This window comes from Patella vulgata, chromosome 7, assembly GCF_932274485.2.
Source record: "Patella vulgata chromosome 7, xgPatVulg1.2, whole genome shotgun sequence".
Classification (NCBI taxonomy): Eukaryota; Metazoa; Mollusca; class Gastropoda; family Patellidae; genus Patella; species Patella vulgata.
The window spans coordinates 13,619,331-13,643,255 of NC_065885.2; the positions used below are offsets into that span (position 1 = coordinate 13,619,331).

The 23,925-nt window shown below is 35.4% G+C and overlaps 2 protein-coding genes and 1 long non-coding RNA gene across 5 annotated transcripts in view; 1 reads left to right on the forward strand and 2 right to left on the reverse strand.

Annotated features, from left to right (window-relative positions):
- Positions 1–560: 560 nt before the first annotated feature.
- Positions 561–12,252, reverse strand: LOC126828838 (uncharacterized). The gene is made up of 8 exons (XM_050558847.2): positions 12,165–12,252; positions 10,765–11,637; positions 9,610–9,789; positions 8,617–8,949; positions 6,237–6,345; positions 5,029–5,258; positions 4,607–4,733; positions 561–3,704 (listed from the first exon to the last, which is right to left on the reverse strand). The coding sequence occupies exons 2-8, from the start codon at positions 11,512–11,514 to the stop codon at positions 3,565–3,567; spliced, it is 1,869 nt and encodes a 622-aa protein (XP_050414804.1). The 5' UTR covers positions 11,515–11,637; positions 12,165–12,252; the 3' UTR covers positions 561–3,564.
- An 18-nt stretch (positions 12,253–12,270) lies between these two features.
- LOC126828837 (uncharacterized) overlaps positions 12,271–23,925 on the forward strand; it is a 32,559-nt gene continuing 20,904 nt past the window's right edge. Inside the window, exons 1-3 of one of the 3 annotated variants that reach the window (XR_008788679.1) lie at positions 12,271–12,395; positions 12,767–12,823; positions 17,043–18,504. The gene's annotated coding sequence lies outside the window, so the exon portion shown is untranslated. Of the gene's footprint in view, positions 12,396–12,766; positions 12,824–17,042; positions 18,505–23,925 lie in introns of those variants that run through there. The other 2 variants (XM_056102106.1, XM_056102107.1) reach the window with 2 other exon arrangements.
- Positions 13,692–17,105, reverse strand: LOC130013514 (uncharacterized). Its single transcript, XR_008788680.1, has 3 exons — positions 16,875–17,105; positions 16,209–16,330; positions 13,692–15,569 (listed from the first exon to the last, which is right to left on the reverse strand). It is a non-coding gene; the product is annotated as an uncharacterized LOC130013514 (long non-coding RNA).

A 23,925-nucleotide genomic window follows, 5' to 3' on the forward strand; every position in this document is an offset into this window, starting at 1 on the left:
GCAAATATCAAAAGGGACTGAGAATTTTGGAATATAAAGATATGTTTTAAGTTTCATCAAAATTGGATAAAAAATGTGACCTCTAGAGGGTCCATAACCTTTGAATTACATACTTATATACAATTTGCATACAAAGAGCGTCCATTTCACTATTATAATTGCGTACAAGGGGCGGCCATTTTGTTTGGCAGTTTTGGTCTGATTTTCACAAAATTCGAACTCAACTTTCATTACGTTGTAACGGTGATATAATCAAACGTTTTTTGAAATCGGATAATAATTGTGACCTTCAGAGGGACCACAAGCGAAAAAAGGTGATTTTTCGTACAATCATGGGCTATAATTGAGCAAGTTACGATCCGATATGCGCAAATATGGGTTATAAACATGCATTTCAAGTTTCATCAAAATCGAATCAAAATTGTGACCTCTACAAGGTCCACAACCTTGATTACTATATTTCGCATACAAGCGGCGGTCATTTTGTCCGGAAGTTTTGGTCCGATTTTCATGAAATTTGAACTCAATCTTCCTTACCGCGTAACATTGATATAATCAATCAGTTTTTTTTAAATCGGATAATAATTGTGACCTCCAGAGGGACCACAAAAAAGGTATGTTGTCGTTTCGTACAATCAGGGGCCATAATTCAGGAAGTTACGATTTGATATGCACAAATATCGAAAGTAACCAAGCTCTTTGGGTTATAAACATGCATTTCAAGTTTCATCAAAATCAGATTAAAATTGTGACCTCTACAGGTTCCACAACCTTGATATACCATATTTTTTACACTATTCGCGTACAGCGGCGGCCATTTTGTCCGTCAGTTTTAGTCTGATTTTCAGGAAATTCGAACTCAACCTTCATTATGGTGTAACGGTGATATATAAAACCGTTTTTTTGAATCGGATAAAAATTGTGACCGCTGGAGGGACCACAAGCCAAAAACGCAATTTTTCGTACAATCAGGGGCCATAATTCAGGAAGTTACCGTCCGATATGCGCGAATATCGAAAGGAACCAAGATCTTTGGGTTATAAACACGCATTGCAAGTTTCATCAAAATCGAATCAAAATTGTGACCTCTAGAGTGCTACATTCCAATATCGAAAGGAACTGAGATCTTAGGGAGATAAACCTTTATTTCAAGTTTCGTTGAAATCGGATAAAAATTGTGACCTGTAGAGTGTCCACAAACAAATTGTGGATGGACGTCTGGACAGACAAACAGGGGCGACGGCATAATACGTCCACATGAAGATGTGGGCGTATAAAAATAGGTGTGACCTGTAGAAATCAAACAGACACACAAAGAAAGAATGGGTGTGGCTCTGCCCCTGGGAGTCGGGGAATCACCAAAAACAATAGGGATCATCCTGAAAGTATACAAAGTTTCAAAAGGTACTGTTAAGTTTTGCAGCCTATGGGCGACATACGCACACCAAAAATGAAAGAGGTCATCCTTAGGTATAAGGAATATGTGTGGAAATTCAAGATTATCCATTAAAAATTGCAAAATGTGGGTGTATCTTGCCTGGCAACCGCTGGTTAAAATTCTGTAACCCCCTTTTCAGAAATCCTCCCATGTATTGCAGCATACCTGTTAATTAATATTAAATCCAACAGAAGTCCAGAAATTTGTATTTAACTATTTACTTTTAATTCAAACCAAATTGAATCCAGATAAAATTAGTTGCACAGAAACTTTCCTAATCATCAAGGCCTAAAGTAATAAACAATGTAACAAGTGATTATTTCTAACCATAACATAAACAAAAGTTTTATTTGTTGGTAAAAGAAAAATCAAAAACATTTTCAGTAAAGTAATAATAGGTTATAAAACACATGAAATAAAAGACGGTCATGTAAAAGTCGATATGTTTTTTGAGTTGAACATAAATTAGCGCTCACACAAATACTAAATAGTATTCACAGAATGATTTAGACTATTAGTAAAGAAATATAAGCCTTCAATATGACCACTACTAAATTTATAACACAACATAATATAACATACTAAATTATTTCAAACAGAAATACTAAATAATTGATGTTTACCGGCTTTTCTTACAATGATGCTAAAATATGGACAAAGAAAAGAAAGCACATGTACATGTTTCAAAATGACATAAACATGATAGCAGGTCAGTCCTTGGTTAATGTGGACATATAGAAATAATACGAATGATAAAAAATGAATAATGAGTACCAGAAGTGAGCTGATAGTGGTGTTATCGGTAAAACCATTATCAGATACTTTTGGTAAAACTATTAGACGATACAAATACCCAAAATTTGAATACTAAATAGTTTTAATGTATAATAGGTGGCCCTAGAAACTCTAAACCAACGGCTGCCAGGCAGGATACACCCACATTTTCGAGAGATGGATAGAGAACAAGCTAACAAGAAAGTGATTTTTCCTACAATCAAGGGCCATAATTCAGGAAATTACAATTCGATATGCGCATATATCGAAAGGAACTAAGATCTTTGTGTTATAAACTTACATTTCAAGTTTCAACAAAATCGGATAAAAATAGTGACCTCTATAGGGTCCACAACCTTGATATACCATATTTTTACGCTATTTGAGAACGAACGGCGGCCATTTTGTCTGTCAATTTTGGGGCGATTTTCACAAAATTCAAACTCAATTGTCCTTCGGGTGGAATGGTAATATAATAATACGGTTTTTTAAATCGGATAAAAATTATGACCTCTAATGGGTCCACAAGCTAAAAACATGATTTTTCGTACAATCAGGGGCCATAATTCAGGAAGTTACGGTCCGATATGGGCAAATATTGAAAGGAACCGAGATCTTTGGGTTATAAACTTATATTTCAAGTTTCAACAAAATCGGATAAAAATTGTGACCTCTATAGGGTCCACAAGCTAAAAACGTGATTTTTCGTACAAACAGGGGCCATAATCCATGAAGTTTCGATCTGATACATGCCAATATCGAAAGCAGCCGAGATCTTTTGGGGATAAACCTATATTTCAAGTTTCGTCGAAAACGGATAAAAATTGTGACCTGTAGAGAGTCCACAAACAATTGTGGACGGACGGACGAACAGGGGCGACGGCATAATACGTCCACATGAAAATGTGGGCGTATAAAAACAAACATCAAATTTAATCAGCCACCTTAAAAGTTCTTCACAATGAAATATCAGTTAAAAGATCAGTAAAAATGGCCAATTATCCACAAATACTGATGTGTACCAATAACACAATTATCAAACGATACCGATGTGGTAACTCATGATCTATAAGTGGTACCCATGTGATTCAGAACATATGCTTCAACACACAATGACTGGGAAATTTTGTTCTACAAAATATTGTCAAACAACATCCACCGCATAAACAAATTTGATCAGGTGTTCTTTAAAAGAGACAGTGATCCTCAACAGTTTTCAAAAGTCACTGTTGGCTGTATCAGTTATCACAGATAGTTTTAATAATTTACGAGCATATCATCGAAGACCCAATGAAACTGCTTCCTGATTTATACGAGAAACAGCGTATCGTACAGTTTTCTACTTTCCAGTATCACCATCTATCATCGAAGTAAAAACAGCCTTCTGCAATATGTTTTATAATGTGACGTTTTTCTTTAATTATAGCATTCATTTCTCTTTTAGCTTGATGCAGAAGTTGTCCATAGTTTTTTCTGATCTCCTGATGCCATGCTGTAAAATATATATAAAGGTACACTTTAACAAATGAAAAAGTAAATAAATAAATTTGACTATGCTATAATACTTAAAGCTTTCGGAAACAAATGTGGGAAAAATATATAGCATTAAATTTTCGCTAAAATCTCTTTATGTGCATCTATTTTATCCGATAGAATCAAAGACAGGAAAATATCTAACATTGAAATTTTGTTTTCTTTACTAAATAATGAATAATCAATTTTGACTTAATCAAATTTCAGTGTGGATTTTGTCTGAAAAATACAAATAGAGATGAGCGTTTTAAAGTTATAATGTTTCCAACTGAATTATTGTATACAGGACACCCTTTGTAAGTTGTTTGAAAAAATGTCATTTTCAAATGAAATAATTTTGAACCATAACATGTATTTTAGTCAAATTTCAACTTATATGTTATTTTAACCCTATAAAATCTTCATGCATATGTACTAAGATGGTCTTTTATATAAACTGGACAAATCAAATCAGAATGAATTTAAATGAGGTTTAACTTCATATTTTTTGTACCAATTGGGCTAACAAAGAATGCTGGACATGGCATCCATTACAAAGCCAGTTAACATTTTAATTCATCCATTACTTTTAGATAAACAGATTCAAATGAATGAAATGTGCTTTGCGGGAAATTTTGCCCGACAGCAATGAAATTCCAACTGTCAAAGTTTCTTTTTTGTCCCATCCTAACAACTAGATGCTGTTCCTTGTCAACCCTGCACCACTGATAGGAGGAACCAATGCCGAAAAATCCTAAGGAACTTTCTGGGCCAGGACTTAAGGTTAGCAAACCAGTACACTTACTCACAGAGTCTCAGCGGCTCCCCAAATCAATCAAGATTGGCAATATTTTATAAACCATACTATATAATCATACCTACCACGTTGATCAGAACATACATAGAAAACTGTCCAAACACTTCCAGAGAATAGCTCTTTTGGCAAGGGAAATTCATGGGATAAAAAAAGCAGTTTTCCAATAAACCCATACATAGTACGGTAAATACACTGAAAAATAAAATTCAGAAATAAACATATCTGAGGAATTTTACAAATAATTCAAAACTAGAGTGAAAATTCATTGACAAGGAACAATGTATAGTTGTTCGGATAGGTAAAAAAAACTGATGTCCTGTGTGAACAATGGCATGCATGTAAAAGATCCCTTGACAGTTGGAATATCTTAAAAGAGTAGGCCGTAGTGTCGCTGTCCCAGCAAAATTTCCCACATAGCACACTATAAGGCATATGCTCGTCTTCAGTAGCCCAGGTAAATAAGGTAAATAAAAATATCTACACATACCTCTAACCAGTTGACTAATGTGAAACATCGTGGCGATGGACAAATTGGAATTCTCTGATATTCGCTTTCTCTGGTATGTCCTCCATAAACTAGAGCTGTTAATCCTAAAAATTCCGCCTCAGAAACCCATAAATTCTTTTTCCAATTTAATAGCAGGAAATATCTCAGCATTAAATATTTAAAACCATTTTTTCTTCCATACTTGTCAGTCCAAACAGTGTCTATACTACCTACAAAAAGAAAATTACTAATTATACAAATACATTTAATGATCACAAATTGAAGAAAATGAATCGAAAATTTATGTCCTACCTGGATAATGAATATGGGCAAACACCTTTCAGTCTACTAGGCGGTGAACTATGATTGAAATTTAGCCTGAACATATAAAACAAGCCGACATTGAGGCTAATGTCACCCGCCAAAATCCCAAAATAAATAGGTGATCCATTCTAATTATTTTCACATTTATCATTTTGAAAACTATCAAGCAATCAAACTGATTATTTGAATTTAGTCTCAACCAATCAATTTAGTGGAAAATGTATAATTGAACACTGTCAAGGCATTCACCTAATAAACACCACAACAAGTTTGAACATTCTAAAGTTTCGACCAATCAGATAGAAGTATCTACTTAGCCTTAGCAGAAAATGCTCATCATCGAACTTAGCCAAAGTATTGAGGTATTGATGTTTAACCACTCTCACTCAATTAGAATCAAAGTTATTGAGCTCCAAAGTCTCGACCAATCAAATTACTTATCGCTCTGCTTACTCTGAGCCGAAAATGCTTATCGAGTCAAGGTATTCATTTAATGAAACTATACACCAAGTTTCATCACTCTCAATGCTCATCTTCGAACACCATCAAGGCAATCTGCCAATAAAACACCTACACCAAATGTGAACATTCAAATATCAATTAGAAGGAGAGTTATTCTGTTCCAAAAAGTGTGACGGATGGACCTATTTTAATAGTCTCCTGCTTTCTTCGAAATGCTTGGGACAATTAATAAAAAATGTATAGCCAAGCTCCATGTGCCTATTTTTCCCCTTTATGATCAATGCCAAGATTCAATTAAATTTTGTTAATTAAATGCCTTATCAAGTACATACACCAAATCCTGTATTTGTTAAATCTCTGTTGCTAACATTTAAATTATTCAATATGTCTGATCGAATGTAGTTAAACTGAATAATTTATACCTGGTTCAAGATGCGTCATTATATAGTGAAAGGTTCGTAGATTTACAAAAATTTTACTAGGGTTGATGTCGTTTATCCTAGGAATATTTCTATCATTAATGGCTGTGACCTTAAAAACAACAAAAAGAAGGATTTCTTTAAATTATAAAGAATGAAAAACATAATGCTGAACTCCAATGCTAAACTTCTTTGATATTTGAGCCAAGTAGCTGTTTAAATGGAACCTGCAATAGCCAGCAGCATTAATTTTAATACATATTTCTTTACATCATCAACAGTGATTAAACATACATTATGCAAGAGCTAAATTGCAGGTCTTTCTTTAGGCCTGAAATGTTTTCTAAATTATTCATTAGACATTAATTAACTTATCCAGGCCATAATCAACTCTTGATGGCATCAGATTTCTCCGATATTAAATAGGTTAGAACAGTTCAGTCATATTTTGATAAAAGCTAAAAATGGAGGAGCAAGACTTGGCTTTCGAACAATCATTAGACATTAATTAACTTATCCAGGCCATAATCAACTCTCAATGGCATCGGATTTCTCCAATATAAAATAGATTAGAGCAGTTCAGTCATATTTTGATTTAAGCTAAAAATGGAGGAGCGAGACTTAGCTTCGAACAACCAGTGCGGAGGTTGAAATTATTGCAAACGTCTTGTCAAACCTTCAAGGGCTAATATCTTCGCTTGCAATTTGAATGGAATTTTCAAATTATTCATTATACGTTATCTATTTTCGAACTATTATAGCAAGAATGGCTAGCTCTTTATCTAAATCTTACATAATGTATCTTTAATAAAATCTGAAACAAAATTGTATTGGGTTGACCTGATGTGTGTCTTATTGATGGGACAGGCTCTGTGACATTAAATGTTTGTTTGAAGTTTGAACTGTGGCTTACTGACTAATTTTAGTTCAGATTTTGACTTCTGTGTGTGAAGTGAAATATAAAATCAATTATATATCTAGACTGGCATATGAAATCTATTGAGATTTCTGATAGAAACGAAAAAGGTCCAGCCATTAATTTCTCATTGTGAAATGAAATGGGGTTTAACGTCCCACTGTTCTAATCCTATACTGGGCTAATGAAGACGGGCATACGCCATCCAGTGTGCAAGTAGGAAATTTTGCCCGGGCAGCGGCACTATCGCCTACTCTTATAACGAATTCCAACTGCCAAGGGATCTTTTACGTGCATTCCAATGTATACACGAAACCTCGTTTTTTTTCCATATCATCCGAAGGACTAGACAGCTGTTCTTGTCAGGCCCTCCGTTCTGCACCACTGACAAGGGGAAACCACATCGGAAAAATTTCTCATTGTACAATATACTGAATGAAACAATACCTAAGTTTACACACCCTAAAATACATGGATATTACTAGTTCTAGTTTATTCACTATTAGGGTTATTTTGGTGGCAGTTTGCAGTACAAATGGCAAAGAACAGTTTCTAGTTGTTCGGATAGGACAGAACACTGAGGTTGGAACTGAGAGTTGGAACTTGATGAAGAGTATGCCTAAACACAACTTTCCAGACAATATTCTCCTTACTGGCATGGGAAGGAAAATACTGTCAGAGTAAAAGTGTGGTATATGCCTGTCTTCAATAGTCTGGTTGGTATAGAAAAATAGGACTTTAAACCCCATTTCATTTCATATGAGAAAATTTAGATAATAAATTATTTAAAGAAGAAACTGAAATATTTTAAATGTTGAGTAACAATTAAAGATACATTATGGGAGATTCAGTAACGAGTTGGCAGTTCTCACTATAATAGTTAAAAACTAGATAATGTAAAGGTAATTTGCTGAAAATTTCATTCAAATTGATCCACTATGAACCGAGAACTAAGCGATTGAAATCCCCATAAGCCTCGGTCATCATTACTAAAGTCAGTACGATAAACAGCATAGTCTCGATTATCGTTTAATCGAGAAGAAAAGTTATGCAGTAAATCGGCTTACAATCCACTAAAGATCGCAGGCTAGCGCTGCCATCTAGAGTTGATTATGGCCTGGATATTTTAATTAATGTCTAATTAATAATTTAGATAACATTTCAGGCCTTAAGAAAGACCTGAAATAGGCAGATTTAGCTCTTGCATAATGTATGTTTAAAATTAAATTATGAATAGTATTATCCACTATCATGCATTATGAGTTCTATACAAGTCACAATATTATGGAATACAATTACTGTTTATTACCAAGCGACATTTTGACTAAGCTTATCTAGTCTTAATCAAGCTCAGTAATAAGCATTCCAAGGCATTGCCTCTTGTGAATTTCCTGATTAATTACTAAATGCCATCGAAACAATTTATATGTTCAAGTGTTTTAAATCTTTTTGTAAATGCCACATTACCTGATATGAATTAACTTTACAATCTGGAGTGCGACCATATTCTGTTACTGTTTGTATGTTTTGTGGTAAGATCATATGATATATACATGAGCGTAATGTCTCCAATTTAATCTCTGCACACGGCTGACCATGATGCGTGTCCTCTAAAATAAGTCTTCTCCAATAAAAGTTAAAGTGCATGGCCATTAAAGGGGATGGATATTTTTGTTCTTGGATTCTTTTTTCTATTAATTTGGTAAAATAACCTTTCGATGATGCTGGTGCTTTTTCTATTCTCAACTGATAAAAATCTCGACTATATTCAACTGCTTTCATAAATGAATGATCATGTGACTGAAAAACAAAATAATTTATATAACACATTTGAAAGAGAGAGAGAGAGTGAAACGGGATATGCCATCTAGTCGACACAAAATTGGTCATTTATAAACTAACATATGGTACAATTTTATGTGAATAATTTGATGGAGCGTCGGGTTCTTTAGCAGTGGGAGAAAACTGGTGGGCCTGTAAACAACCAACGAGGTTGGACTGGTGACCCTACTCCTGTCACAAACAAGCGGGGAATTGAAACCATGCAACTTGACTCAAAGACAAATCTTGTGATCTAAAACGCATGTGTTCGACCATTAAGCCACCTACTAGACATTGGATCTCCTTTTTGACATACTTCTGAAGGACTTTATTCTGTTTTCATTGTTTCACACAAGTTAATTTTGGGTCATGAAAATAGGCAGTGCTTCTTGTGTTGGGTTAATGGGGTGACCAATTGGGATAATGCCAGGGACCCCCCAATTTCTATGGGCCACAAACTTATTTTTCTGCATAAATCAATTTCATAACTATTACGGTACATTTATGACAAATAGCTTCTTCCTTTACTGTGGATTTTAAGTTGAACTGATAAAGTCGCTGTTAATGATACATGTAATTATTATATTGTCACAAAAAATTGCTAAAATTTAAAGATGTCAGCTTATTAGTAACCATTACCATTTCATATGCAAAATCCCGAAGGTTTTCAACTTTTCTGTAACGATGAATAACATCAGCATACTCTTCTATACTCCTACAATTAATTTGTGATGCCAATCCATTAGCTAATAATATCGGAGCTGTAAAATCATTACCAGCCAGAATACTCATTTCAATAAGATCACTACTGGATGAAAACTGACAAAAAAAACAAAACAATTCAAATGAATTATAGTAATTAATTTTGAATGATTTACAAAAACTGGCATAAACGCATAGTTAAATTAGCTTGTCATATCTGCTTTTCTAATACTATGACAGTGTGGCATATTGTAAATTGAACAAAGGTGAACTATAACACACTAGTTTAAAGTTACCAGTCCATTTATTTAAATTTGATGTGTTGATAGATTTCGCAAAGTGAGATAGAACAAAGGTTGAGATATAACTAATTTGGTGTTCAACAATCAAGTTTTAACTAGAAATGAAACAGAAAATAATTCAATGTCAGGTTAATATTTTGGAATGGAAATCTGATCATATATTATGCAGATCTTTTCCCACTGTCAATTGAAACATTGTTTATCATTAAAAAACACAACACAATTTATATGGAAATACAATCACTTTTTTATAGGGATGTTTCGACAAGTATTCTCTTATCGTTATCAAGCACAAAGAGAATACTTGTCGAAACATCGTGCTATCCCTATAAAACAGTGATTGTATTCCCATATAAATTGTGCTGTTTTTTTTAATGTGTTCAATCGCTAAATGACACTCAAGGATTATACTGTTTATCATCTTATTGTTTTAAGGGGTATTATCTTTAATCACATGTTGATTTACATGTATGATATTGATTAGAACAGAAAAGCATATAAGCCTTGCTGTACGTCCGATTTGATCATCATTTGAGAGACTTAGATTTGAATCCCTAGCAAACTATTTTTTGATAGTCCTCTTTTAAATTATTTGAATGCAATTGAATCCAAGCTGGGTGATTATTATGTATATTTTCATTTTATTTTCTTACTTAAATAATCAATGTAAGTACATTTTCTTGTACAAAAAAAGGCTTTAAATTTTTGTTTACAATAGAATCATTAATGTCTTGTTTTACAGTGTCTAAGTACTGAGTAGATGTATTCAATATCTAGATCTTAGACTTACCCCTAAACTACGTACAACTCTTTCATTTGTGACTATTCCACATATTAGTTTCGGCAAAGATTGAGTAGAAAACGGGTTTATTATTTGATCTAAATGCAGATCATTTTCCATATCAAAAAGTTTATCGGGAATAAATTTACAGTTTTTAAAAATACAGAAGTCGGAATCACTACTTAAAACAGCAAAAGCTTTTTCTCTTTCCACAAAGTCAATGGCTATGACATCATCGGCCTCTCCTATCGGTATCTGTACAATGTCACACCCACATGATTTGATTGATTCCAGCATCTGTACCTCGATCAGTACAGGTCGAAAACAGTCATCTTTTCTTAGATTGTATATATGTTCAAAACCACCAGAAACATTTAAAACCCTGTTCAATTTATCCACATTCCGTTGGTCTCTTTTAATCCATGTATCAAGTTTACGTCTTTTTTGTTCTTTACAGCTTCCTTTGGCGCCATCGATATAGAAACGAAAACGAATGTTAGCAAAATTCAGATTTTTCAGAATATTGCAGACATAATTATCAAAAGTTGCATAATCTGCTCCGGATAACCTAAGATACTCGTTTCCAGTATTTTCACACAAATTTTCCGCAAATTTTCTTCTAATGTTCTGTAAAAAGTTATTATAGTCAACCAGTATTTCAATACCATTTCTCTCCCTCGCAACTCTTACAAGGTCCACTTCTTCCTTGCATCCATTTTCTTCATTTAAACAATAAGTTAAGAGGTAAGATATTCCCATTCTGATTTATTCTAGACGTAAGTAGATCTTATAATATGGTATCAAAGTTCACAAAGCTTATAATTTCTGCTGTACTTGTTGTATTATGACATACAGTTGTCTGATCATTTTCTATTACTTAGACTGAAACAGAATAGGTTAGATTTATAGTTTCAATTAATATACATGTAAGTCTTAGAAGCTTGAAAAATCCATGCAGCCATAAACCACAAAAATGTCAGTTATTTCATCTTGTGTGGATTAATTCATGTCTTAACAAATAACAATTGTTTTCCGGACGTAATGCCAAATCCATGGGTAGAAGAATTGTGCCTGACAGTGACAAAGACCAAATTTATGCTTGACGCATACAGATTCTAATTGCCAGGCAGAATTGTAAAAGATGTCATATCTATATATTTCAGTACATGTATGACGTACGTGCATAGTTAACTGCTGACGATCAAAATGATAGGATTCATCTGGATGGGCAGATAAGAAATGAAATGGGGTTTAACATCCTACTGTTCTTGTCCGATTGGGAAAATAAGAACAATTACAATTTTTCAATTTGCGAGTCTGACAATTGTGTGCCTAGTCATTTAGATGGGACAAAAAAAACAAGATCCATATACAAATGGATGTGCAGTCGTTCGCATAAAAGAACCAACCTTCATAGTTGAAAATCAAAGAAAAGGAGACAGAAATGCTACTGTCTGTTTACACATAGAACTAGAACACTAACGGGAACGCCCACTCGGTGACGTATAACGGTGATGACATAATTATGTTGTACATCGCATGCGCGAAGTCAATAAGGCACAAGTAACTTCCGGCCGTATGTCAACATGGCAGAAGCGTACGACGTCCTGGAATTTCAAGAACTTGACGGTGTAATAGATGTAAGTTATTCATAATTTTAATGAGTTTTTTTTAAATTAGTTATATAACATACCATCGGGAGTATAAACCATTTATTTTCGGACATTAAATTATCCGAACACACGTTTGTGTATCATTTTCTACTACATATTATAAAATTATTATTAATAAATTATGATGACATTCACATTTTATTTTTTTTATTTATTGTTTTGTGTATATTGTTGTTAGCCTTTGGCATGTCCGTGCCAGTTTTGGCTGGTTTCCCAGTGCCCTTTTCTTGTTTATAACAAGGGGTTTTACATAGGCTAAGCCTGTTCCCCAATCCCATTCAGACATCTTGAATAAAAATATTGTTTATAAAAAAAAAAATGTGTATTCTTTACTACAGCTTTTCTTTGCTAAAGATTTGTTTGAGACATCTCAACCTGTCGTTCCAGTAGCATCCGTAAGTTTTCTACATATACAACATACATGCATATAGTCACATAGTGTTCGTAGCAAATGGGCAAGTTATGAAACTCATTATAGTCTCGACCATGTCTATATATTTTTTTTTTCTTCTCAAACGATCAAATTGCTTTGGAAATGAAATGAAATGGGGTTTAACGTCCTACTGTTCTGCTCCTATGCTGGGCTAATGAAGACGGGCATACGCCATAAGGTGTGATTTAAGGGAAATTTTGCCCGGGCAGCGGCTCTATCACCTATTCTTATATCGAATTCCAACTGCAACGGGATCTTTTACGTGCATTCCAATGTATACAGGTGACCTCGGGTTTTCGTATCATCCGAAGGATTAGACAGCTGTCCTTGTCAGGCCCTCCTTACTGCATCACTGAAAAGGGGGAACCACGCCGGAAAATCTCGGCCAATGCAGGGATCGAACACCCGACCTCCAGGCTAGCGAGCCAGCGTCTTACCCACTTAGCCACGTGATCCCAAATTGCTTTGGAACAGTTTCTTTTATTTTGTATAATATTTACTTTAAAGGGACAATAACACTCTTGCTGGCTTGAAAGCTCCAGAAAATAAATAATATCTCTAAGTACTAGATGTTTAAGTGTCCCACCTGTTGTGTAAATAAACCATTACATCCTATTTTAATTGTCGAGAGGGTTCGAAAATAGTTTTAAATCGAAGTTTCATTTGAAAAGGTTTACGTTAGACGTTTCAAACCATTATGTTGAATTTTTTAAATAAGGTGTGTTAAGATGAAATTTGTATCATCAATTAATTGAAATATTCTAAAATAGCCTTCAAAGGCTAATATCTTCGCTCGCAATAGAGTAATTTGAATGAAATTTTCAAATTAGTCATTTTACATTTTTTATCTTCGAACTATTATAGCAAGAATGGCTAGCTCTTTATCAAAATCTTACATAATGTATATTTAAGAATAATTTAATACATTTATAAAGCTCACACATTACAAGTTGTGCACCTGTATAAAATTTATATAAATTTTGTTATCATTGTTAATATTTTATACTGAGATGCAATAAAAATAATACATCACTTTTATAAATGGATGAATGTAAATCTTGTTTGAAATGAATCCAGGTTTAACGCCCTACTTAGTACTTTTCAGCTCAATTTTGTTTTAAAGATTTGCTTTAATCTTGCAATTAAGGATGTAACAACATCATATTACGATGATAACATGTGAGAATGTTTTGAAGATTGCGTAAACGCACCCCGAACAATTCTCAATCAAAAAAATTAAACCCAACAGAATCAGTATGTTGATTTTTCTGGTACACACGTGGGGTATATAATGCAGCTTTTAAAAAGCTAGGTTTTGTGGAAGGTGCAAAGTTATGCCACGTCATCTCAGAGGTGCTATTTCATTGCGTCTCGATATATTTTGTTTACTATTATCAACCTGGCCCCAAGTTCACAAAGCATTCCCAGACTTAAGAATTTGCTCAACCTTCAATCACTGTTTTTGAGAAATATCTTTGATCCAGAAACACAAAACTTTGCACAGTTTCTTATTGATATATTTACATTAAAACAACAATAGTTAGTAAAGTGCTATATTTGAGTTAAAATAAGACAAACAATTTTGAGTAAAACCTTAACTTAAGACTGAGAATGCTTTGTGAACTTACTTATTAACTACAATACAGTAATAACAAGAAATAAAAAATCTGTAGAACACTGCTGATTAAGTTCTAGATTTAATCCTAGATTCAATCACATTTATATTTTTATACTTCCAATATTGATATTAATTCCAATAGAGCCAGGAAATGTTTAGTTTAATTATACACTTTCTATTTTGTTGTATGAAATTATCTGTATAATCTGTGTTTTTGTTACTTTCATTGTGTGAAATGCTTGCAGCAAAGTGCTGTAAATAAAATACCTGACATCACTGATCACAGTTTAACTCTATAACTTCTCATTTGACCTCAAATCTATGTGGAGTCGAGTCAGTTGGAAGAAATAAATCAAAATGGAGTGAAATCTACATTTTAATCAAATTCATACCACATGATTATATTCTATCACTGTTTGCTCGTTTATATGGCAACTATATATTATTGCTAAGCTATTTTTGAATTGTAAATTACATTTACAAGTATGTAAATATTGATTCTTTGAATTATATATTGTCAATCAAAATCTGAATATGCAATGTGCTATGTAGCCATATATGTGAAATAAACTATTATTATTACTATTTACTTTCTCTGTAAATCTCTGTTAATCTGTCGACAACTTAAACAAATTTCTTTTTGAGTGTCCTCAACAAAACTATTACATACAGAAGCAAGTACACAGCTTTCGTAATTTCTATGTTGACTTATTTGTGTTCATGAAAATATCAACCTGTCTGATATATCTTACAGTTGTAGGCTGACATTGAGAATAAGACTGTAAATGTTTTGATGTTAAGCCCCCACATATCTTCATATTCTCAACAGTTCTTATAAGTAAATCTATAGATGTAACTTTAATTTGAACAGGAAACAAAAATTATTATATTGTACTTCACAATTCAAGTCCTTGTCAATGGTTAAATGGTATGTTACACTTTTATCTTCAGTTTTAAACAGATAGATATAATCACTTGAAGACTGACATAGCCACAAAGCAGACATTTGACATAAAAATGATTTCTGCAACATCTGAAAGGTTACTTCGTTCATATGTAAACATTGAGTTTCCTCGGTTTTCCTTGGACTCTGAATAAAATAGACAAATTCATAAAATTCAATTAAAACAAGAAGAATTGGATTCTGATACATGTATTCATAATTTTCTCGGTTTCTGAATAAAATCGAAAAAATTACAGAAGTAAATATAAAGAAGAATCGGATATTCATACAAGTATTTATAAATAAAATTATGGGAGATTACAGAAAGAGCTAGCAGTTCTCATTATAATAGTTAAAAAATAGATAATGTAAAGGGAATTTGCTGAAAATTTCAGTCAAATTCATCCACCCTGAACCAAGTATTTAATGATTAAATTTTGGGCCTAGCCTCGATCAGCATTACTATAGTCGGTACGATAAAAAAAAACCATGGTCTCGATTATCGATTTTTTGATTTAATCAGAAGTAGCAGACTGGGCTCTAATTCAGTATATATCACAGGCTAGCGATGCCATCGAGCGTTGATTATAGTCTGGATAAGTTAATTAATGTCTAATTAATAATTTAGATAACATTCCAGGCCTAAAGAAAGACCTGCAATCGACAGATTTAGCTCTTGCATAATGTCTGTTTAATATTGATGAATTAAATGTTCATATACTGATCTTTTATAAGGAAACATCGAATGTTCATATTCATAATTAAGTTAACAGAAATTTAAGTTACCGGTGACTTCCTTGGATTCAATTTCTTTGTTGTTACGCTTTTCTGTAGAAGAATTAAGGTTGATAGTCTCCCTAACCCTTCTTTTAATCTTCGATATGTGGACCCAGAATTTTTGTAAACATCTGAAATATTCATAAAATCAAAATAAAAAGGTTCCTACATACAAAACAAAAGGTTCAGATATAATTAATTTTTTTTCCATGCTTGTTGATTATTCATACCGGGAACAAGATTATTTCGGAATTTAAAAGTAAAAGGATTTGACAGGTCAAGGTCAGTCATAAATAAATATACAATTTTAATTTTTATGGAGCTGCTCAGTTAAAACTTTGACCTTTAAAAAAAAATAATAATTAGTAATTCATAAAATTAAAGTAAAAGAAGATTGTTGAGAGAGAATCGTCATGCTGTCACACACTCATCGGGTGTAGTATTCGTCAATTTCATAACAAATTGCAAGTAGACTAGGCCTAGCTACGGCACTAATGTAAACAAACCTATATGCATACAACTTTGATGAGAGAAAGGGTAAAATCTAACGGGCAAACATGAAAATACAGACATTCAGCTAGTATGGGTTTAACTTAACTTCATTGTAGGTTGTCAGGGTGGACTGCCAACTAGAATCTACATAATTAATTTCTTTTGATTTGAGTTTTCACTTACTTTTTCAACGAAATAATCCGGCTCAACGTGTCTTGAACATATTGTCAAGGTCTTGTCATTTATCGGGTCTGATCTGGTAGACTGTATGATACGTAATGATTCTCTCTCCACTCTATGTTGTTTTTGGGTAAGCGATAGAATGATCAACCCCGATTTCTTTTATTGCAGGCGGAACATCCGAACAAAACACAATTCGCGCCAGGCATTTTGTTAGTGCGAGCAGAAACCGGAAGTAAGCTGTGCCCGATATCAGCGTCAGAGGCCCGCCGTCACATAAGGTAGTGACGTCACACGGTGGGCGTTCCCGTTAGTATTCTAGTTCTATGGTTTACAGAAACAAACCAGCAGTTGCCTGGCAAGATATGCCCACATTTTTCAAGAGATAGATAGAGAACAAGCTAAAAAAAAGGTGATTTTTCTTATAAAAAGGGGCCATAATCCAGGAAGTTATGGTCTGACTATGACATGATATTTGGGATATAAAGATATATTTTAAGTTTCATCAACTGGGGTTGGGTAGTTGAATAGTTATAATAACGCGTATGCATTGGCCCATCATTGAGTCAAGTGACGTAAATGAAATGAAATGGGTTAACGTCCTAGGTACTGTTCTGCTCTGAACTGGGCTAATGAAGACGGGCATACGCCATACAGTGTGCTATATGGGAAATTTTGCCTAGACAGCAGCACTATGGCCTACTCTTATATCGTATTCTAACTGTCCGGGAATCTTTTACGTGCATGCCAATGTATACACAGGACCTCAGTTTTTCGACCCATCCGAACAACTAGACATCTGTCCTTGTCAGGCCCTCCGTCCTGCATCACTGACAAGGGAAAACCACGCCGGAAAATCTGGATGAACGTTCTCGACCAATGCAGGGATCGAACACCAGATCGACCTCCATGATGATGCTAGCAAGCCAGTGTCTTACCCACTTAGTCACCGTGTTCCCCCGACAATGAAGGAGTTGGGTCGACTGACCCATGAGGGTTTTCTCTGAGTTCCTGGTTTCGTCACTAATGAAATAAAATTGAACCATGTGTTATTACCAAGATGACCTAGTTTTTGTGACGCGTGGACGTTAAACCCATTTCTCCCTCACGCACCATTAAATAATTCCTGTTAAGAAGTGAAATAACGTCAGAAATATCGTATATACTACAGACAGCACCTGACAAGTTCGAATCACCATTCAAAATGTCTTTTTAGAAGAAAAAAAAAATGTAAACATTTGCTAAGATATAGACAATTATTGAGTCGACCCTAAGTCCAAATCAAATAGTCAGTCGAATAAACCGGTCGATGGCTTATTAAAATTTTGGAATCGTTTGTAATCTATGGTGGCTGATAGTGGCCATGTTAAATCTCGCCCTTTTCATAACGCGACAACACGACATCACGACAGTATTGGCGCAATCATACGACACTTAACTCTGTCGTATCATCGTGTTATTTTTATCCTAACGTCGAGATGTCGACTTATTGTCCTAGTCTCTTTCTACAAGTCACAAAAATACAGCTGTACTCATTACACTCATTACATCAGATTAGATACAATAAGACTCGTCAAAAGAGATAATAGGACAGTGTTGATTAATTATTCATTTTCTCAAAATAATGAAACATTTTGCGCCCAAAATTGAATTATTGGTATTATATTCAAAAAATCTAGAATTATAATAGCAGGACAAAAGTGAGTCAGCTATGTTAATTCCTTGAATAAGAAGTGGTGTCGGTAGGTATCGAACAAGCATGCATTGCCTCGTGTACGACACCCACCCATACTTATAGATTACTGAAGCGATAGTTTAGAAGCGATTTCAGAAGAATTCCAATTTATTTTATTAGAGTGGGAAGGGGATTATATAAAACCTCAAATCAGATCACAGAAAATCACTGCATTGGTGTAGCACGCCATCCCAATAAGTGCAGGGGAGGTTTTTTTATGAGGTGAAGAAAGCGATTTGCAGCTGTTATTGACCTTATCGCGTATTCATCCGTTTGGCATCACTAATGGGATCGGGGCCTAGATGATTAAAAATAGGCCCAGTATTGCCTTCAGCTATGAACACACTCCAAAAGTCCCCTACGCACCCCCCCCCCTCTTATTTTGTTTAACAAATAATTTCGGAATCAATAAAATGGCAGGTCCCTATCAATGATGTTTGATACGACTGGAAATTAATGTGTCTAAAATTGATTAAACAACATAGGGTAGTAAATATTACATTTCGAATCCGTATCAATGATACATTTACTCAAAATGTTCCTTCTAATGGATCACCATTTAACTTGAAAACAAGGAAAACAAGCAGCCGATCGAAGAAAAAAAGATTTTAAAAAACAAGTTTCAATATGACAGTCGTGGTTCGGTCATGCATTTACATCCGTGGGTGTCATCCTTTCTTTGAAAGTAATGATTGTGCCAAATTTGAACAAAGTCCATCTAGATTCGCGGCCTGTAGGTAAAGTGTTGACAGATAAAACGAAAAAAAAAACAGACCTATAAAAATATATTTTCTAAAACTATTTTAATTTTGAAATTATATTATTTTCACATTTGCCAAGTGTTTTAGCGAATAGTTATAGAAAGGGTCTTGTCGATTAAGACTATAGCGCATGTGCAATGTGCAGTTTTAAACTTCCGAGACGACAAGTCGACAAGTCGATGATACGACAGTTTCGCTTTTTGTCGTGCCGTCGTATCATCGACTTGTTGTCTGTAGTTATACCAGAGGGTTGACAGATAACACCTTAAAAAAAAACAGATCCATGAAAATATATTTTCTAAAACTTTTTTAATTTTGAAATTATATTGTTTTCACGTGTGATAAGTGTTTTAGCGAATAGTTGTAGAAAGGGTCTTGTAGATTAAGACTATAGCGCATGTGCAGTTTTAATCTTCCGAGACGACAAATCGACAAGTCGATGATACGACAGTTTGGTTTTGTCGTATCATCGACTTGTCGACTTGTCGTCTCGGAAGTTTGAAACTGCACATGCGCTATAGTCTTAATCTACAAGACCCTTTCTGTAACTACATGTATTCGCTGAAACACTTAGCACATGCGAAAACAATATTATTTCAAAATTAAAAGAGTTTTAGAAATATATTTTTATAGGTCTGGTTTTTTCTTTGGTTTTTTTTACGTTTGATCTGTCAACACTCTACCTATAGGCCGCGAATGTAAACTGACTTTGTTCAAATTTGGCACAATCATTACTTTCAAAGAAAGCATGACACTCTCGAATGTAAATGCATGACCGAATCACTACTGTCATATTGAAATGTGTGTTTTTAAATCTTTTTCTTCGATCGCTGCTTTCCTTGTTTCATGTTAAATGATGATCCATTGGAAGGAACATATTGAGTAAATGTACGTTATCACTGATACGGATTCAATATGTAATAATATTTCTCATGTTTAATCAATTTTTGACATATTATTTTCCAGTTGTATCAAACATCATTGATACCATTTTATTGATTCTGGAATTATTTGTAAAACTAAATAAGAGACGTGGGGTGGGGGGGGTATGAGGCTTTTAGAATGTATTACTGGGCCTATTTTTACTCATCTAGGCCCCAATCTCATCAGTGATGTCAAACGGATGCAAGCCTATATGCGATAAGGTCAATAACGGCTGCGAATCGTTTTCTCCACCTCATAAAAAAAACTCCTGCATCGATTTGGGTGACGTGGGGGGGGGGGGGGGTATGAGGCTTTTAGAGTGTGTTCATAGTTGAAGATATTACTGGGCCTATTTTTACTCATCTAGGCCTCAATCCCATTAGTGATGTCAAATGGGAGAGAGAGAGAGAGAGAGAGAGAGAGAGAGAGAGAGAGAGAGAGAAAGAGAGGGTTTAAGTCCACTCCACACAAATTAGGTCATTTCGGGACTAACATATGGTTTAATTTTATTTCAATAAAACGTTTGTGCGTAGGGGTCTTTAGCAGTGGGAGGAAACCGGAGGACCCGGAGAAAACCCACGAGGTTTGACAGGCGACCCTACACCTTGTCACGTACAACCGGGTATTTAAAACCACGCTAGTTGACTCAATGACATGCTGCGAATCGTTTTCTCCACCTCATTCAAAAAAACTCCTGCAACTATTGGGGCGACGTGCTGCACTATGATAATGCTGTGATTTTAAAGAATGTGACCCGATTTGGTTTTTTTACAATCCCCTTCCCACCCTGTCTTCTGAAATCATTTTTAAACTATCGCTCCAGTCATCTATAAATATTGGTGGGTGTCGTACACATGGCAATGAATGCTTACTTGTTCGATACCTCCCGACACCACTTTTTCTTCAAGGAATTAACTTAGCTAACTCACTTTGGTCCTGCTATTGTAATTCTAGATTATTTAAATATAATACCAAATATAATTCAATTGTGGACACAAAATGTTTCATTATTTTGAGAAAACAAATAATTAATCAACGTTTTCCTACTATCTCTTTTATATTTATCAAATCTACTACTTAGGCCTATATATGATGTAATGAGTACAGCCAATTACCCCTAAGTACCACTAGAATTTCCAGTCAACAAACTCGGTCGATGGTTGGGCTAAAATTTGGGAATAGTTTGTTTGACTGAAATAAAAAACGCACTAACTCAAATATGATTACATCGTTTTTTGTCTATTTTGATTATTTTCCCCCAAGTTCAAATCTGACAGTTGAAGTCACAATTTTATTGAGATTTTCCTTCCAATAGCAATACCCTAAACAACGTGTTGACCTCTCTTTGCGAGTAAGGTCGTCATCTAGGGTTAAGGGTCAACGACTGACGTCATCAACTGAAAACAATGGCCGTACTAATATAAACAACTTGAATTAAGTCTGTGTCCGATGCATAAAACTGATGACAGCATAGTATCTAGTCGCTTCAGTATTTGACATTTTCATGTGGCCTCGCCCAGTCGATAAAATCAATCAGTTAGTTCAGTCGAATAATCCAGTCGAATAAACCAGTCGAAAAGTTCAGTCGAATACTTCAGTCGAATAATTCAGTCGAATAAACAAGTCGCTCAATATTAAGCAGCGGTGGCAGCGGGCTAAGATAATATAGTAGCAAATCATGCTCGTAGCCATAGCTGAAGGAGCCGGGGGCATGGGGTAGGGACCGGGGGGCTTCCCAACTAATTTCAAGAAATGAAAAGAAATGAAATGGGGGTTCAACGTCCTTCTGTTCTGCTTGGAACTGGGCTAATGAAGACGGGCAGACGCCATACACTGTGCGATGAGGGAAATTTTGCCCGGACAGCGGCACTACGGCCTACTCTTATATCGAATTCCATCTGTCAAAGGGATCTTTTACGTCCACTCCAATGTAGACACGGGACCTCGGTTTTTCGTCCCATCCGAAAGACTAGACAGCTGTCCTTGTCCGCCTCGAAAAGAATAGAGTCCCTATATATGATATAAACGAAGAAAGGGGATGGGGTGGGGCGGGGGTGGGGGGGATGAGGTATTTGACATTTTCATGTGGCCTCGTCCAGTCGATAAAACCAGTCAGTTAGTTCAGTCGAATAATCCAGTCGAATAAACCAGTCGAATAATTCAGTCGAAAAGTTCAGTCGAATAAACCAGTCGAATAGTTCAGTCGAATAATCCAGTCGAATAATTCAGTCGAATAAACAAGTCGCTCAATATTAAGCAGCGGTGGCAGCGGGCTAAGATAATATAGTAGCAAATCATGCTCGTAGCCATAGCTGAAGGAGCCGGGGGCATGGGGTAGTGACCGGGGGGCTTCCCAACTAGTTTCAAGAAATGAAAAGAAATGAAATGGGGTTTTAACGTCCTACTGTTCTGCTTGGAACTGGGCTAATGAAGACGGGCAGACGCCATACACTGTGCGATGAGGGAAATTTTGCCCGGACAGCGGCACTACGGCCTACTCTTATATCGAATTCCATCTGTCAAAGGGATCTTTTACGTCCACTCCAATGTAGACACGGGACCTCGGTTTTTCGTCTCATCCGAAAGACTAGACAGCTGTCCTTGTCCGCCTCGAAAAGAATAGAGTCCCTATATATGATATAAACGAAGAAAGGGGGTGGGGTGGGGCGGGGGTGGGGGGGGGATGAGGTATTTGACATTTTCATGTGGCCTCGTCCAGTCGATAAAATCAGTCAGTTAGTTCAGTCGAATAATCCAGTCGAATAAACCAGTCGAATAATTCAGTCGAAAAGTTCAGTCGAATAAACCAGTCGAATAGTTCAGTCGAATAATCCAGTCGAATAATTCAGTCGAATAAACAAGTCGCTCAATATTAAGCAGCGGTGGCAGCGGGCTAAGATAATATAGTAGCAAATCATGCTCGTAGCCATAGCTGAAGGAGCCGGGGGCATGGGGTAGGGACCGGGGGGCTTCCCAACTAGTTTCAAGAAATGAAAAGAAATGAAATGGTGTTTTAACGTCCTACTGTTCTGCTTGGAACTGGGCTAATGAAGACGGGCAGACGCCATACACTGTGCGATGAGGGAAATTTTGCCCGGACAGCGGCACTACGGCCTACTCTTATATCGAATTCCATCTGTCAAGGGATCTTTTACGTCCACTCCAATATATACACGGGACCTCGGTTTTTTGTCCCATCCGAACGACCAGACAGCTGTCCTTGTCCGCCTCGAAAAGAATAGAGTCCCTATATATGATATGAACGAAGAAAGGGGGTGGGGTGGGGCGGGGGTGGGGGGGGATGAGGTATTTGACATTTTCATGTGGCCTCGTCCAGTCGATAAAACCAGTCAGTTAGTTCAGTCGAATAATCCAGTCGAATAAACCAGTCGAATAATTCAGTCGAAAAGTTCAGTCGAATAAACCAGTCGAATAGTTCAGTCGAATAATTCAGTCGAATAATCCAGTCGAATAATTCAGTCGAATAAACAAGTCGCTCAATATTAAGCAGCGGTGGCAGCGGGCTAAGATAATATAGTAGAGCAAATCATGCTCGTAGCCATAGCTGAAGGAGCCGGGGGCATGGGGTAGGGACCGGGGGGCTTCCCAACTAGTTTCAAGAAATGAAAAGAAA

Bases quoted from the DNA above. Each gene is read 5' to 3' on its own strand.
- LOC126828838 (XM_050558847.2), bottom strand. From the start codon at position 11,514: ATGGGAATATCTTACCTCTTAACTTATTGTTTAAATGAAGAAAATGGA. The intron at 5,259-6,236 runs GTATAAATTATT...TTCTTTTTGTAG, and splicing joins AATGACGCATCTTGAACCAG to GTAGTATAGACACTGTTTGG. The intron at 4,734-5,028 runs GTATGTGTAGAT...TTTATTTTTCAG, and splicing joins CATTAGTCAACTGGTTAGAG to TGTATTTACCGTACTATGTA.